Here is a 14738-nt window from a genome sequence, read left to right as displayed (position 1 = left end):
GCCCATGGTCACACAGCAGACAAGGGGCAGAGTCGGGATTAAAACCCATGACCTTCCGACTTCCGGACTTGTGCTCTTTTAGCCCTTTCTGTTTCTTTTGCTGTCTGATATCTCAGTGCTGTAGAATGCTGATGAGGACAGTGGCTATGCACCTCTTTTCCAAAGGAAATGATCCCTCTGGTTTGTGCCTGCCTTCTTTCAAGAGCATTGAGAGGGAAGGCAAGCGAAGAATCAGCAAACAAGAGGAGAATCAGGCAGAATGAAGGTGGAATTTCTCATTGCCTCCATATCAGTGCCTTCATTGCCTTCACGTCGTGTGAGTGTGTGAAGCAGAAGGAAAACTCACCCCCCGTACTTCATGGCAGAAGGAGATTTTTGTGAGGGTGCTGAGGCCTGTCAAAAATGAACTGAGCGATACAAAAACCACAGGAGGATCAGGTGCCAATGTGGCTACAAGTTTTCTTTCTACTTGGTCAGAAAAGGGGCTGCCCGCCGTCGCTGAATATTCTTGGCCTTGCCAATGCCTGAGAAGTATAGCACACTAGGGCACTTGGTGCATGGGGTTATACCACGGAGTGGATTCCAGGCTAAAGTATTGGTAGTGTTGGCAGTCCTCCAAAATTGTATGCTTATTGTAGGCATGGAAAGGGTCTAACAACTCTCTTGTACCATACTCTCCCAAATGCATTGTACAGAGCACTGTACTACGCATTTGGGAGAGTATGACAGAAGAGAGCACCCAATAAATACCGTTGATTGACTGATTGATTAATGTTGACAGCAACACTAGCCCTTTGAAACCAGTCGGGCACTACAAAGATCATCATCATCATCATCAATCGTATTTATTGAGCGCTTACTATGTGCAGAGCACTGTACTAAGCGCTTGGGAAGTACAAATTGGCAACATATAGAGACAGTCCCTACCCAACAGTGGGCTCACAGTCTAAAAGGGGGAGACAGAGAACAAAACCAAACATACTAACAAAATACTAACCAAAGTAAATAAATAGACTAGATATGTACAAGTAAAATAAATAGAGTAATAAATATGTACCAACATATATACATATATACAGGTGCTGTGGGGAAGGGAAGGAGGTAAGATGGGGGGGATGGAGAGGGGGAGAGGAAGGAAGGGGCTCAGTCTGGGAAGGCCTCCTGGAGGAGGTGAGCTCTCAGCAGGGCCTTGAAGGGAGGAAGAGAGCTAGCTTGTCAAAGATGAGTGGATCTCTAATCACTTCCATGGAGAGGCATCATTTGTGCTGCTCTCCCTTTGAAGTAGAGGGGCCTGGGCCCCTGAGAGGGTAGAACCTCGGTAGCATGGTCTAGTGAAAAGAACAAGGGGCTGGGGGTCAGGAAAGACCGGGTTCTATAGTCCAGACCCTGCCACTTACCTACTTTATGACCTTGGAGAAATCACCTGACTTGAGAAGCAGCGTAGCCTCGTGGAGATAACATTGGCCCGGGAGTCAGAAGGGCCTGGGCTCTGATCCTGGCTCTGCCATTTATCTGCTGTGTGACACTGGGCAAGTCGCTTAACTTCTCTGTAAAATGGGGGTTAAGATTGTGAGCCCAACGTGGGACAGGAACTGTGTCCAATCTGATGAGTTTGTATCAACCCTAGCTATTAGTACCGTGCCTGGCACATAGTAAGTGCTTAACAAATACCACAAGTAGTAGTAGTAGTAGTAGTAGTATTCTGAGTTTCCTCATCCGTAAAGTGGGGTGAAATACCTGTTTTCCCTTTTGGCCGCGAATCCCATGTGGGACATTGTGTCCAAACCTATTATCTCATAGCTGCCCCAGCACTTTAGCACAGTACTTGGCACTTAATCAGCAGGTACATGTACCGTCAGTATTGCTATTTTTATAAGACCCACAAGAGTGATCATGTCCTTTAGGTATCATTTAGAAATGACCTGACGCACAGGTCTCTTGGTTCACCACAGCAGTTCACCCTGTGGCAGTCGCATAACTTCCCCAAACACCTTTCTTTCTAAACATTGAATTTTCCCCTGCAGTACCTAATAGCAGACATGAGCATGCCCCGTTCTGCATTCCTGTAGGTTGTAAGTGCCCTGTGGGCAGGGCTCAGGTCTGTCAACTCTGTTTTATTGTACTTTCCCAAGTGCTTAGTACTGAGCTCTGCACACAGTAAGCGCTCAAAAAATACCACTGATGTATTGATTGCAGAGGCCAGACAACTCAGACCAGTTCCCTGGTTCATGAGGAAAATTTCATTCTCTTTGTCCAGGAGTGAATATTTGCAGGTGGAATTTGTTAGATATATCCATATTCCTGGCTTTTCCTCCTTCCCGCAATTGCCTTTCATTAGCCCCCACACCACAACTCTGGTGAGGCAAATGTGGGGCTCAAATGAGTGCATCGTCCTGCTTCTTTAGAACAACTCTGAAAACCGAGGCATCGGTCTCCTGTCTCCTCCCGTAGCTGATTAAAGATTTGGATCAGGAATGACCTTCACTCCTCCAACCCCCGGCCATCATTTGATTGCCATTTGCTCACGGGTAATCAAGGGCTGCCCAGCTGGCCGGCCCAGGAGCAGTAGGGCAGTATCGGGGGGTAATTGTAAATTGTTCAGCCTTGATAATCAGAGGGGAACTTGAACCCCAAAATAGACAAAACACCGATGATATAAAGGTGATGAAAGCAAATGGAGTTCATTTTCTTCAGGTTCAGATGAATCTGGCTAAATGCAGCTGCCACGGTAACCTGCTAATCTATCGAATGTAATAGTGAATGATTCCATCAAAAGATAATAATAATGATGGTATTGGTTAAGCGTTTACTATGTGCAAAGCACTGTTCTAAGTGCTGATTGTAGGTTCCTCTACTAGTTCGGAACACCCTCGAGCAGGGATCATGTCTACTAATCCTGTCGTGTTGTCCCAAGTGCTTAGTACTATATGCTGCATACGGGGATTCGATGAATGCTGTTGTTTGACTGAAGAGATACAGGGATGGCAGTGCAAATGCATGTGGTAGCCTGAAGAGGCTAGCAAGCACACATCCTAAAATGGATGTCAAACTGGTTGGCTGCACAAACTACTTCGTGCCTCAGGACTGAGCCAAAAATGATAACTTGTACTTCATTCAATAGCTTATGCAGTCTTAAAAAGATAGGGGTCCGTGGAAATGTCTAGAGAGAGAGAGAGAGAGTTATCCCCATGGGTTGAGCTACAGATAAAGATGCAGATGCCGAATTGACTGTTGCCCAGATTGGGGCACAGGTGCGGGGAGGAATGTAGAACATGACAACCAGATTAAAAAGTCTGACAAATTGATGGGCCTGGAACGTGATCATCCTACCCTGGCTGAAGGGAGAGCACTCCAGGCAAAAATTCGGTCGGTGAATGCGCAAACGTGCATTACCTTTGAAGAATCGTTCTCTTAAGCACAGCCTCTGCCCGTTGAAGATAAAAGGAAGTGACCACCTTCTCAAATTCGGTGGTGGTTTAGATAAATCCCAGGTGTTGCAGAAGCCTGGAGCCCCAGGGGCCGTTGTCAACCTTAAGAAACTACCAATCTCTGGCCACGCAGCTGATTTCGTGGGGAGCGGGATGTGGAATGGAAGGAATAAGAAAATGGCTCCAGGTAGGGACCCTACGTGGTTGGAGCAACAAGACAGAACCCCAGGGAGTGGTCCACCCTCCAGTCGAGCCAGCCAAAATTACTGCCTGAGAAGAACAGCGCCAGAAATTTCTCTATAGTGTGTCTCTGACCACAGTTTGAACACTTCTCTCATCCTGCTTTGAATCATTTTCTGCTGGGTGGAATGTAGATTCTTTTTTTTTTTCCTTCCCCTCAGGGCAGCTGGATGTGCCTAATGGAAAATGACCAGTAGACATGTTAAAGGGTCTTATATCTGACCGGCCATTGGACTGGTTTAGCATGGAAGTGTCGGGTCCCAGAGAATGAGGGCTTCTATTCAACACTGGGATTTTCTTCTCTCAGCTCCTCCTTGCCAGCAGAATTCCCACAGACTAACCACTCTGCTGTGGTCGTGGGGGTTTTTTTCTGGGAGAAATGATTTCCATGTGTAACTAACCACCTGCTCTCAATCCAGGTTTCTAGAGCTTTAGCCCAGCCTGTAGTTTTCCCTTGTATTTTTTCATAGTTGTATATTGCTGCTTTGTGTTTCCTCGAGGAGCGTGTTGACTGGTGTCTGTCTGGAAGACTATTATCCATGGGGATTTAGGAGTGGTCGTAGTGCTGCCTTCCATTGAAGGGGAGGTTCTGAACAGAGGAGGAAAGTGGGACCCATCTTTGCAAACAGTTTTAGGATGATAATGATAGTATCGAGCCTGGAATAAGCACAGCGTAATCAGATGGGATACGGTCCCTGTCCCGCATGGGGCTCACAGTCCAAGATGATGCCCCACAGGGAAAATACCTTTGTTCTTTAGAGAAGCAGCATGGCTCAATGGAAAGGGCTTAGGAGTCAGAGGTCACGGGTTCAAATCCCGGCTCCACCGCTTGTCAGCTGTGTGACTTTGGGCAAGTCGCTTAACTTCTCTGTGCCTGTTACCTCATCTGTAAAATGGGGATTAAGACTGTGAGCCCCACGTGGGACAACCTGATCACCTTGTATCTACCCCAGTGCTTAGAACAGTACTTGACACATAGTAAGCGCTTAACAAATTCCATCGTTATTACTATTATTATTATCTAGAGGTTGGCGGGGAGAGTTTGAAATAATAGCATCCGGGCATTGATTGATTGATATTACCCCCAGAGAAAGCTGGATTGGGGCAGAAAACTCTGGTCCAGTCAATCAGTGGTATTTATTGAGGGCTTACCATGTGCAGAGCCCTGTACTAAGCGCTTGGGAGAGTACAGTACAACAGAGTTTGCAGACATGTTCCCTGCCTATACTGAGCTTACAGTCTAGAGGACCCCAGAGATTTGGAGCAGCTCATGTTCCCTGCAGTCATTTCCCGGCCAGTAAGGATAACTGAGAAACAGAGAGGAAAAAGCTAAGTGAGGCTGCAACCCAGGTTAAAGTTAAAATGGTTTTATGTTGGCCTGCCCACTCATACTCACTCTTTTACTTACTTGAATTCTTCCTCTTGCATTGCAGGTAAACTAAAAGATCTTGGGAACTTGGTTCTCCGACCCTTTGGACTGTCCACTGAGAATTTCCAGGTCAAACAGGATTCTTCCACCGGCTCCTACTCCATCAATTTTGTTCAAAATCCAAACAATAACAACAGATAACATGAGTGATTAAAGCCTAGTCTGGAAATGGTGTGCCTGCTGCTACCAAGGAAGAGGCTCTGTCGATGTTTAATTTGTGAAAAAGGCATCTTATCTAAAGGAAAAATTCTTCAGGGAGTCCAGTGCTTCTGTTATCAGGGTGATAGAATTACTTTTGTGATCAGCCCCATTTTGATTTCCCTCTTATATTGGTAACTGGGGATACCTTGTGGGGGAGAGGGGTTGGTTGGAGAGGCTCTTCTAATCCTTTGTTGTCTTTCGTGAGGAAGTCCGCGGGGCAGGGCTGGTCATTCTCAGCAGCACAAGCCCCAAACCTCCCACGGCAAGTCCACTGGTATTCAAAGCCCCGTGAAATCTCGTCTGAATTTAGCGAAGCCACTGTGGAAAGGGCTGTGTCTCCATGCAACCCAGAATGAGATTGGCTTTCGCATCCTGGCTCCTTCCTCCCTCCCCACTCCACTCCCTTCCCACAACCATACACTGCCAAACTAGTAGTTGTAATAAAGGCTTTCTGTGACTTGCGTGGGCTAGGTTGGACGTTTTTTGTTCTGTGTGTCCACTGAAGTTGAGGCAGGCTCTCCACCAATCTTGTGAGTGGCATTGTTTTTCGTCGGGTCTCTCCTAAGTGAACTCATCACCCATCTGCTAAGAATTATAATCTTCCTATATAGGTGTTCAGAAAAAGGCAATTTCTCATTGTCCCTGTGCCTGAGTTCTGAATTCAAGAAGCAAATGTTGAAAATAGAAGCTACAAAATACGCTGCCTTGGTTATATATTTGTGTTGCCTTTGTGTTTCACCAAATACTCTCTAAGTATTGCTGTGGTAGCTCTGGAGGACTCAAAAAAAATAATTAAGTAGCTTTATGTTAACAGATAATGAGATGTGACCGAGCACAATTCTCAATGCCTTTAGACTGCACTAAGCCTATAAGGGGAGGCTTAAACAGCTCCTTTAGAGTTGAGTGTTTGTGTAATGTGTATGTTGAAGTGGTAAAGCATGTCGCTGACATCTGCAACGTCTAACTTGTTTTGGTTTTTATCTGGAGTTTAATGTTGCAGAACTAATTGTCTTATTAACTCCATCGTAGAAATTAATTTTATGTATGGTGGATGATAAACTTGTGTTAAACTATGCAGAATATGTGTGTACAAATAATAAGACTGAATATGCAATAAGAGTACTTGTAGGATGGTGTTCATCATTTTATGTGTCCTGAGACTTCTTTGTGATTCTGAAAATGATGATGGTGGTATTTCTCAAGCGCTTACTATGTGACTATGTGCCAAGCACTGTTCTAAGCGCTGGGCGGGGGATATAAGGTAATCAGGTTGTCCCACGTGGGGATCACAGTCTTAATCCCCGTTTTAGAGGTGGGGGAACTGAGGCCCAGAGGAATTAAATGACTTGCCCAAGATCACAGCTAGCAGTTAGCAGAGCTGACATTAGACCTCAGATCTTCTGTCTCCCGGGCCTGTGCTCTTTCCATTAGGCTAAGCTGCTTCTCTTATAACCACAGATGAATTTTCCAAGGGGCAGTGTATTGGCTAAGGCAAGAATTAATCAAAAATGTCAAACTGTGAGCCAGCCTGAGGTTGGGTTTTGAAATCTTCGTGGAGACTTGGGTATGTTTTCCATGTGGGAAACACAATTTTGAGGTGGGAGTGAAGAGGAAGATTTGCTTCCCTGGACATTTGAGACAACGTTGAGATAGAATGAAGGTATTAAAAGTTGTCATTAATGATCAGTGGTATTTTGAGTGCTGTGTGCTGAGCACTGTACTGGGTGCCTGGCAGAGAACAATACAGTAGAGTTAGTAGGCACGTTTTCCTGCCCACAAGGAGCTGACAGGCTAGAGAGGGAGAAAGGCATTAAAATTACTGATAGCACTTTGCCTCCAAATCCACTCATTCAGGACACTACTTAAAGTGTGCCAGTAGTAAATGTTGCTGCTGTCCCAGGCAAGTGGGTGAAGAGGAAGGAGAGAGAGCTTTCCAACCGGGAGAAAAGGGTGGAAGCTGGAAGGGATCATACCAAGGGAAATACCAACCAGGGTCTAGAAAAAGTGTTTCTGGCATCAAAAAATGGCCTAACAGGCTCACAAAAAAAGATGGTTGTGACTAGATGTGGTCCAAAGGTCGTTAAAAAAAAATTATCCTATAGCCCAAACTTTCCTTGGCCTTTGTCTTGACTCTATATACTGTGTGCACTGCAAAGTTATCCGAACTCTAGAGGGGAAAGAAAGTTTGCTGTCGTTAGTATTAGAAAGATCAACTTGGCCAGTAGCAACCTAAATCCCAAAGAGATAATTTCCAGAGGAGCAGAAATCACCGTCCTCTCCTGATGAATTTACGGGACTTGTGAGGTGTGACTGAGAGGCCTTTCTTGAAGATTTGGACATCTGAGTGTGTTTTTCAGGTCAGTTCTGAAGAGTTTCTTCATGTGAACATGTCTTCAGAAAGCTATAACTCTACAGTGCGGTTGGTTCTGGAACTTGGTAGTGTTTGAAGGTGCCTTTCTGTCTCTGTATTTTGCCACGGGAATGGGTAGAGCCATACAGAATGGAGTTCCAAAAGGTACTTCCCAAGCGCTTAGTACAGTGCTCTGCACACAGTAAGCGCTCAATAAATACGATTGATGATGATGATGATGAAAAGGTTGAGAGGCTAGGGTGGCCGCTACCAGCCTTTGTGGATACCGGGCCCGGAGGCATATGTGATATCACGTGTCATGCCAGACAAGAGTAACGTGGTGACATCACGTGTGCCATTTTTCATAGGAATGCGGAATTCACCAGAACTAAAGCATTTCTCCCGAGATGGGCCCCTTCCCCAGACTTTTTCCAGAGCCTTCTAGTTCCTCTCCCAGGTACCTGTCAACTGGCCACCGCTTCTGAGCTAAAGAGCTCAGCAGCAGGGCCCTCAGAAGGTGGTTGGGGAGAAGGGGTGGGAAATAATAGAAATAGCACTGTCTGCACCAGATGGGGTAGACGAGCAGAAAACCAGACTGTCCAGTATGAAACCAGAGAAATTTACCATTATACAAAGGGAGAAATTACTACAGCGCTTAGAACAGTGCTTGGCACATAGCGCTTAACAAATGCCATCATTATTATTATTATTACCATTCTCAGTGCAGCTAGTGGGGCTACTGACTGAGAGCAGAGAAGGGCCTGATTCGACAACAGGGCCTCAAAGGTCAACTGGGTAAAAGTAATAATTATGGTATTTATTAAGCACTTATTTACGTGCCAAGAACTGAACTACACACTGATAGAGACAAGATAGAATAGTTACTATTCTATTTATATTATTTTGTTAATATGTTTTGTTTTGTTGTCTGTCTCCCCCTTGCAGACTGTGAGCCCACTGTTGGGTAGGGACCGGCTCTATATGTTCCCCCTCCTCCCCCTCTCCATCCCCCCTGCCTTACCTCCTTCTTCTCCCCACAGCACCTGTATATATAATAATAATAATGATGATGATGGCATTTATTAAGCGCTTACTATGTGCAAAGCACTGTTCCTAAGCGCTGGGGGGGATACAAGGTGATCAGGTTGTCCCACGGGGGGCTCACAGTCAATCCCCATTTTACAGATGAGGTAACTGAGGCACAGGGAAGTTAAGTGATTTGCCCAAGGTCACACAGCTGACAATTGGCGGAGCAGGGATTTGAACCCATGACCACTGACTCCAAAGCCTGGGCTCTTTCCACTGAACTACACACTGATAGAGACAAGATAATCAGGTACGAAGAGGTTCATGATGTCCCACATGGGGCTCACAATCTAAGGGGGAGGGAGGCTAGTGGGTGCTGGATCTCCATTTTGCAGATGAGGAAACTGAGGCACAGATAAATGATGTGCTTTGCCCAAGGTCGCAGAGCGGGCAAGTTGCAGCTAGTGGGGCTACTGACTGAGATAGAGCAGGGAAGGGCCTGATTCAACAACGGCCTCAAGGTCACCTGGGTAAGAGTAATAATTATGGTATTTATTAAGCAATTATTACGAGCCAAGAACTGAACTACACACTGATAGAGACAAGATAATCAGGTAAGAAGCGGTTCGTGATGTCCCACATGGGGCTCACAATGTAAGGGGGGAGGGAGGCTAGTGGATGTTGGATCTCCATTTTGCAGATGAGGAAACTGAGGCACAGATAAATGATGTGCTTTGTCCAAGGTCACAGAGCGGGCAAGTTGCAGCTAGTGGGGCTACTGACTGAGAACGGCCTCAAGATCAACTGGGTAAGAGTAATAATTATGGTATTTATTAAGCACTTATTACGTGCCAAGAACTGAACTACACACTGATAGAGACAAGATAATCAGGTAAGAAGCAGTTCGTGATGTCCCACATGGGGCTCACAATCTAAGGGGGGAGGGAGGCTAATGGATGTTGGATCTCCATTTTGCAGATGAGGAAACTGAGGCACAGATAAATGATGTGCTTTGTCCAAGGTTGCAGAGCAGGTAAGTTGCAGGGCCAGGATAAGAACCCGGGTGCCCTGACTCCCAGGGCCACGCTCTTTCCAGTAGGCCACACTGCTTCTCTAAATTGAGAAAAGAAGCACATACCATGGATATAGACAATACAACAGCCAAGCTCTAATTTCTAATGAGTTTTCATGATGGGTAAGGTGGTGGGGTGTGGGTATGTGGGGGTGTGTGTGTAAATAACAGTCTTTTAGACTGTGAGCCCACTGTTGGGTAGGGACTGTCTCTATATGTTGCCAACTTGTACATCCCAAGTGCTTAGTACAGTGCTCTGCACACAGTAAGCGCTCAATAAATACAATTGATTGCTGTGGGCAGACATTTATATTCTCAGATGAATGGGAGAGCAGAAGGAAGCAAGATGGAACAGCATTGCTAAATGCATCAGGAGCCATTGCAGGGGTGGGTGAGCTGTGGATTTTATTTATTGCTATTTAATAACAACAATGGCATTTATTAAGTGCTTACTCTGCGCAAAGCACTGTACTAAGCGCTGGGGAGGTTACAAAATGATCAGGTTGTCCCACGGGAGGCTCACAATCTTAATCCCCATTTTACAGATGCAACTGAGGCCCAGAGAAGTGAAGTGACTTACCCAAAGTCACACAGCTGGCAATTGGCGGAGCTGGGATTTGAATTCATGACCTCTGACTCTAAAGCCCGGGCTCTTTCCACTGAACCACACTAGTTACCCTGTGTAGCAACTGTTGGTCCGTGTCAGTGGCGACCGCTTAGAAACTCCCGGACCTTGTGCCTGGTAGTGTTTCTCCAGTAGGGCAAGATGCTTAAGAGCAACCAAAATGAATCAGAAAGCGCATAATTCAAATCCCATGACTGTCATGGCTAGCACTTCCAAATTGATTTGATGAAAAGAGGAACTGGAGACCCCACCACTGTCTCTTTTTGCCACTGCTCTCTGTTCCCCATCTTAGAGATGGAGTGAGCGTGATGATGCGGGATTCACTCATTCATTTAATCGTATATTACATATTTACTATTTATTTTATTTTGTTAATATGTTTTGTTTTGTTGTCTCCCCCTTCCAGACTGTGAGCCCGCTGTTGGGTAGGGACCGGCTCTAGATGTTCCCCCGCCTTACCTCCTTCCTCTCCCCACAGCCCCTGTATATATAATAATAATAATAATGACGGCATTTATTAAGCCTCTGTCTCCCCCTTTTAGACTGTGAGCCCACTGTTGGGTAGGGACTGTCTCTATGTGTTGCCAATTTGTACTTCCCAAGCGCTTAGTACAGTGCTCTGCACACAGTAAGCGCTCAATAAATACGATTGATTGATTGATTGATTGATTAAGCACTTACTATGTGCAAAGCACTGTTCTAAGCACCGGGGGGGATACAAGGTGATCAGGTTGTCCCACGGGGTTCTCACAGTCAATCCCCATCTTACAGATGAGGTAACTGAGGCACAGGGAAGTTAAGTGATTTGCCCAAGGTCACACAGCTGACAATTGGCGGAGCGGGGATTTGAACCCATGACCACTGACTCCAAAGCCTGGGCTCTTTCCACTGAGCCACACTGCTTCTGTTCTTTTATTCATTCATTCATTCAATCGCGTTTATTGAGCGCTTCCTGTGTGCAGAGCACTGTACTAAGCGCTTGGGAAGTCCATGTCGGCAAGAGAGAGAGACGGTCCCTACCCAACAACGGGCTCACAGTCTAGAAGGGGGAGACAGACGATAAAACAAAACATGGAGACAGGTGTCAGAGAAGCAGCGTGGCTCAGTGGAAAGAGCCCGGGCCCTGGAATCAGAGGTCATGGATTCAAATCCCGGCTCCGCCAATTGTCAGCTGGGTGACCCTGGGCAAGTCACTTCACTTCTCTGGGCCTCAGTGACCTCATCTGGAAAATGGGGATGAAGACTGTGAGCGCCCCGTGGGACAAACTTGTATCCTCCCCAGCACTTAGAACAGTGCTTGGCACATAGTAAGCGCTTAAAAAGTGGGACAACCTGATCACCTTGTATCCTCCCCAGTGCTTAGAACAGTGCTTGGCACATAATAAGCGCTTAAAAAACGCTATCATTATTATGTATATATGTTTGTATGTATTTATTACTCTATTTTACTTGTGCATATTTATTCTATTTATTTTCTTTTGTTAATATGTTTCGTTGTCTGTTCTCCCCTTCTAGACTGTGAGCCTGCTGTTGGGTAGGGACCGTCTCTAGATGTTGCCAACTTGTACTTCCCAAGCGCTTAGTACGGTGCTCTGCACACAGTAAGTGCTCAGTAAATACGATTGAATGAATGAATGAATGAGTGACGTTCCCCCTCCTCCTCCTCCCCATTCTCCTGCCTTACCTCCTTCCCCTCCCCACAGCACCTGTATATATGTATATATGTTTGTACGTATTTATTACTCTTTATTTTACTTGTACATATTTATTCTATTTTATTTTGTTAATATGTTTTGTTGTCTGTCCTCCCCTTCTAGGCTGTGAGCCCGCTGTTGGGTAGGTACCGTCTCTAGATGTTGCCAACTTGTACTTCCCAAGTGCTTAGTACAGTGCTCTGCACACAGTAAGCGCTCAGTAAATACAATTGAATGAATGAATGAATGAGATGTTCCCCCTCCTCCTCCTCCTCCTCCTCCCCATCCCCCCGCCTTACCTCCTTCCCCTCCCCACAGCACCTGTATATATGTATGTACGTATTTATTACTCTTTATTTTACTTGTACATATTTATTCTATTTATTTTATTTTGTTAATATGTTTTGTTTTGTTGTCTGTCTGCCCCTTCTAGACTGTGAGCCCGCTGTTGGGTAGGGACCGTCTCTATATGTTGGCAACTTGTACTTCCCAAGCGCTTAGTCCAGTGCTCTGCACACAGTAAGCGCTCAATAAATACAATTAAATGAATGAATGAATGAATATGTTCCCCCTCCTCCACCCCATCCCCCTGCCTTACCTCCTTCCCCTCCCCACAGCACCTGTATATATGTTTGTACGTATTTATTACTCTTTATTTTGCTTGTACATATTTATTCTATTTTATTTTATTAATATGTTTGGCTTTGTTGTCTGTCTCCCCCTTCTAGACTGTGAGCCCACTGTTGGGTCTCTATATGTTGCCAACTTAACTTCCCAAGCGGTTAGTACAGTGCTCTGCACAGTAAGCGCTCAATCAGTCAATCAATCGATCGTATTTATTGAGTGCTTACTGTGTGCTGAGCACTGGACTAAGCGCTTGGGAAGTACAAGTTGGCAACATATAGAGACAGTCCCTACGAAACAGTGGGCTCACAGTCTGAAAGGGGGAGACAGACAACAAAACCAAACATACTAACTAATGAATGAATCATCATCAGCATCATCAATCATATTTACTGAGCGCTTACTGTGTGCAGAGCACTGTACTAAGCGCTTGGGAAGTACAAATTGGCAACATATAGAGACAGTCCCTACCCAACAGTGGGCTCGCAGTCTAAAAGGGGGAGACGGAGAACAAAACCAAACATACTAACGAATGAATGAATCATCATCAATCATATTTATTGAGCGCTTACTGTGTGCAGAGCACTGTACTAAGCGCTTGGGAAGTACAAATTGGCAACATATAGAGGCAGGCCCTACCCAACAGTGGGCTCACAGTCTAAAAGGGGGAGACTGAGAACAAAACCAAACATACTAACGAATGAATGGGAATGTTTAAGTTGGCTATCGAACTGCTTGTGGTGCAGATGATGAAGGTAATAGACTACTTTTGTAAGCCTAGACTTTTAATTAGTCTGAGATGCCGTTTTTGGAACGGTCTTGTCGGAGCCAAGCGCTTCGTACAGTGCTCTGCACAGAGTTAAGCGCTCAATACATACGACTGTGAGCCCACTGGTGGGTAGGGACCGTCTCTATATGTTGCCAACTTGTACTTCCCAAGCGCTTACTTAGTACAGTGCTCTGCACACAGTAAGCGCTCAATAAATACGATTGATGATGATTGAATGAATGAATGCTTCATCAAGAGGGCGAAAACAGGCGCCCTAAGCTTTGCCATCACCACTTCTAGGTCCGCGGAGGACTCAGTCCCCAAGCAGCTCCGGTGGTTAACGCATGTTCCTGGACCGGGCAGCTTTCCCACTACGAGTTCGGACTAGCTGAAGGGTTGTCAAGGAATCATCCCGTTCAAACAGGGAGCGGTGTCAGGGGCTGGGGCTCCCGTGGCCCTCAGCCATTCAGGTAATAACGACGCATGGCGGAGGAAGCAAAGCCAGGGTGCGTTATACATGTCAATCGTATTTATTGAGCGCTTACTGTGTGCAGAGCACTGTACTAAGCGCTTGGGAAGTACAAGTTGGCAACATAGTCCCTACCCAACGGTGGGCTCACAGTCTAAACATCTGTCATGTTAGTAGCCTTTTACCCAGTGGTTTGTGTTCTCTAAAAAGCCAAACAAGTAAGGGTCATCCTCTTTCCTACCTCTGGTTGCCTTCTAATTTTGCACTTTTGGGGGGACTAGGAAGCTACATTTGTAGCTTTTTTTTCCTGCAAAACCTATGGCAAGCCGCCCATGTGAGCAGGAGGAATTCTGGAATTTAGCTGCACCCATGCCGTGGGGGTTGGAGGGAGACGGCTCGCGCTTCAAGGTGTACGGCGCTAACTCCAGATTAATCTGTCTTTCGGGGTGGGGCCTGAGAATGAATGATCTAGTTCTCGTCTCCTGCTTACAGCACTCAACATGTCTCCTCTTTCTACCGAGAGAAAATGGTCTCTCCTCTTTCTACCGAGAGAAAATGGTCATACGCGGTTTTGCCTAGGTGAGTTTGATCTTCTGGTTTAAATTCAGGCTAAAATCCCAGTAGCTTTAATTATGCTGGCTAACACACAATCATGACAGTTTAGTACAGTGCTCTGCACACAGTAAGCGCTCAATAAATACGATTGATTATCGGACTGTCTGATCATTCAGATGAGACCGAAAGGGATTAGCTGGGTGTCTTCTCCATTGACCCTTTTCTTCCCAATTAGATTTGAGTAGAGGTGCTGCCA

The 14738-nt window shown here is 45.7% G+C and overlaps 1 protein-coding gene across 1 annotated transcript in view; it reads left to right on the top strand.

Moving 5' to 3' along the window:
• The window catches only part of TTC1 (tetratricopeptide repeat domain 1), a 46097-nt gene extending 39656 nt beyond the window's left edge, over positions 1 to 6441 (top strand). Inside the window, exon 7 of the mRNA XM_038740218.1 lies at positions 5102 to 6441. Coding sequence (XP_038596146.1) covers positions 5102 to 5238 — 137 coding nt within the window. The 3' untranslated portion in view covers positions 5239 to 6441. The remainder of the gene's footprint in view (positions 1 to 5101) is intronic.
• The last annotated feature ends 8297 nt before the right edge of the window (positions 6442 to 14738 follow it).

The sequence above is a fragment of the Tachyglossus aculeatus genome, chromosome X1 (genome assembly GCF_015852505.1).
Source record: "Tachyglossus aculeatus isolate mTacAcu1 chromosome X1, mTacAcu1.pri, whole genome shotgun sequence".
Taxonomy (NCBI): domain Eukaryota; kingdom Metazoa; phylum Chordata; class Mammalia; order Monotremata; family Tachyglossidae; genus Tachyglossus; species Tachyglossus aculeatus.
Note: the sequence above shows the minus strand (reverse complement) of the source record. Positions and strands in the feature narration are given on the sequence as shown.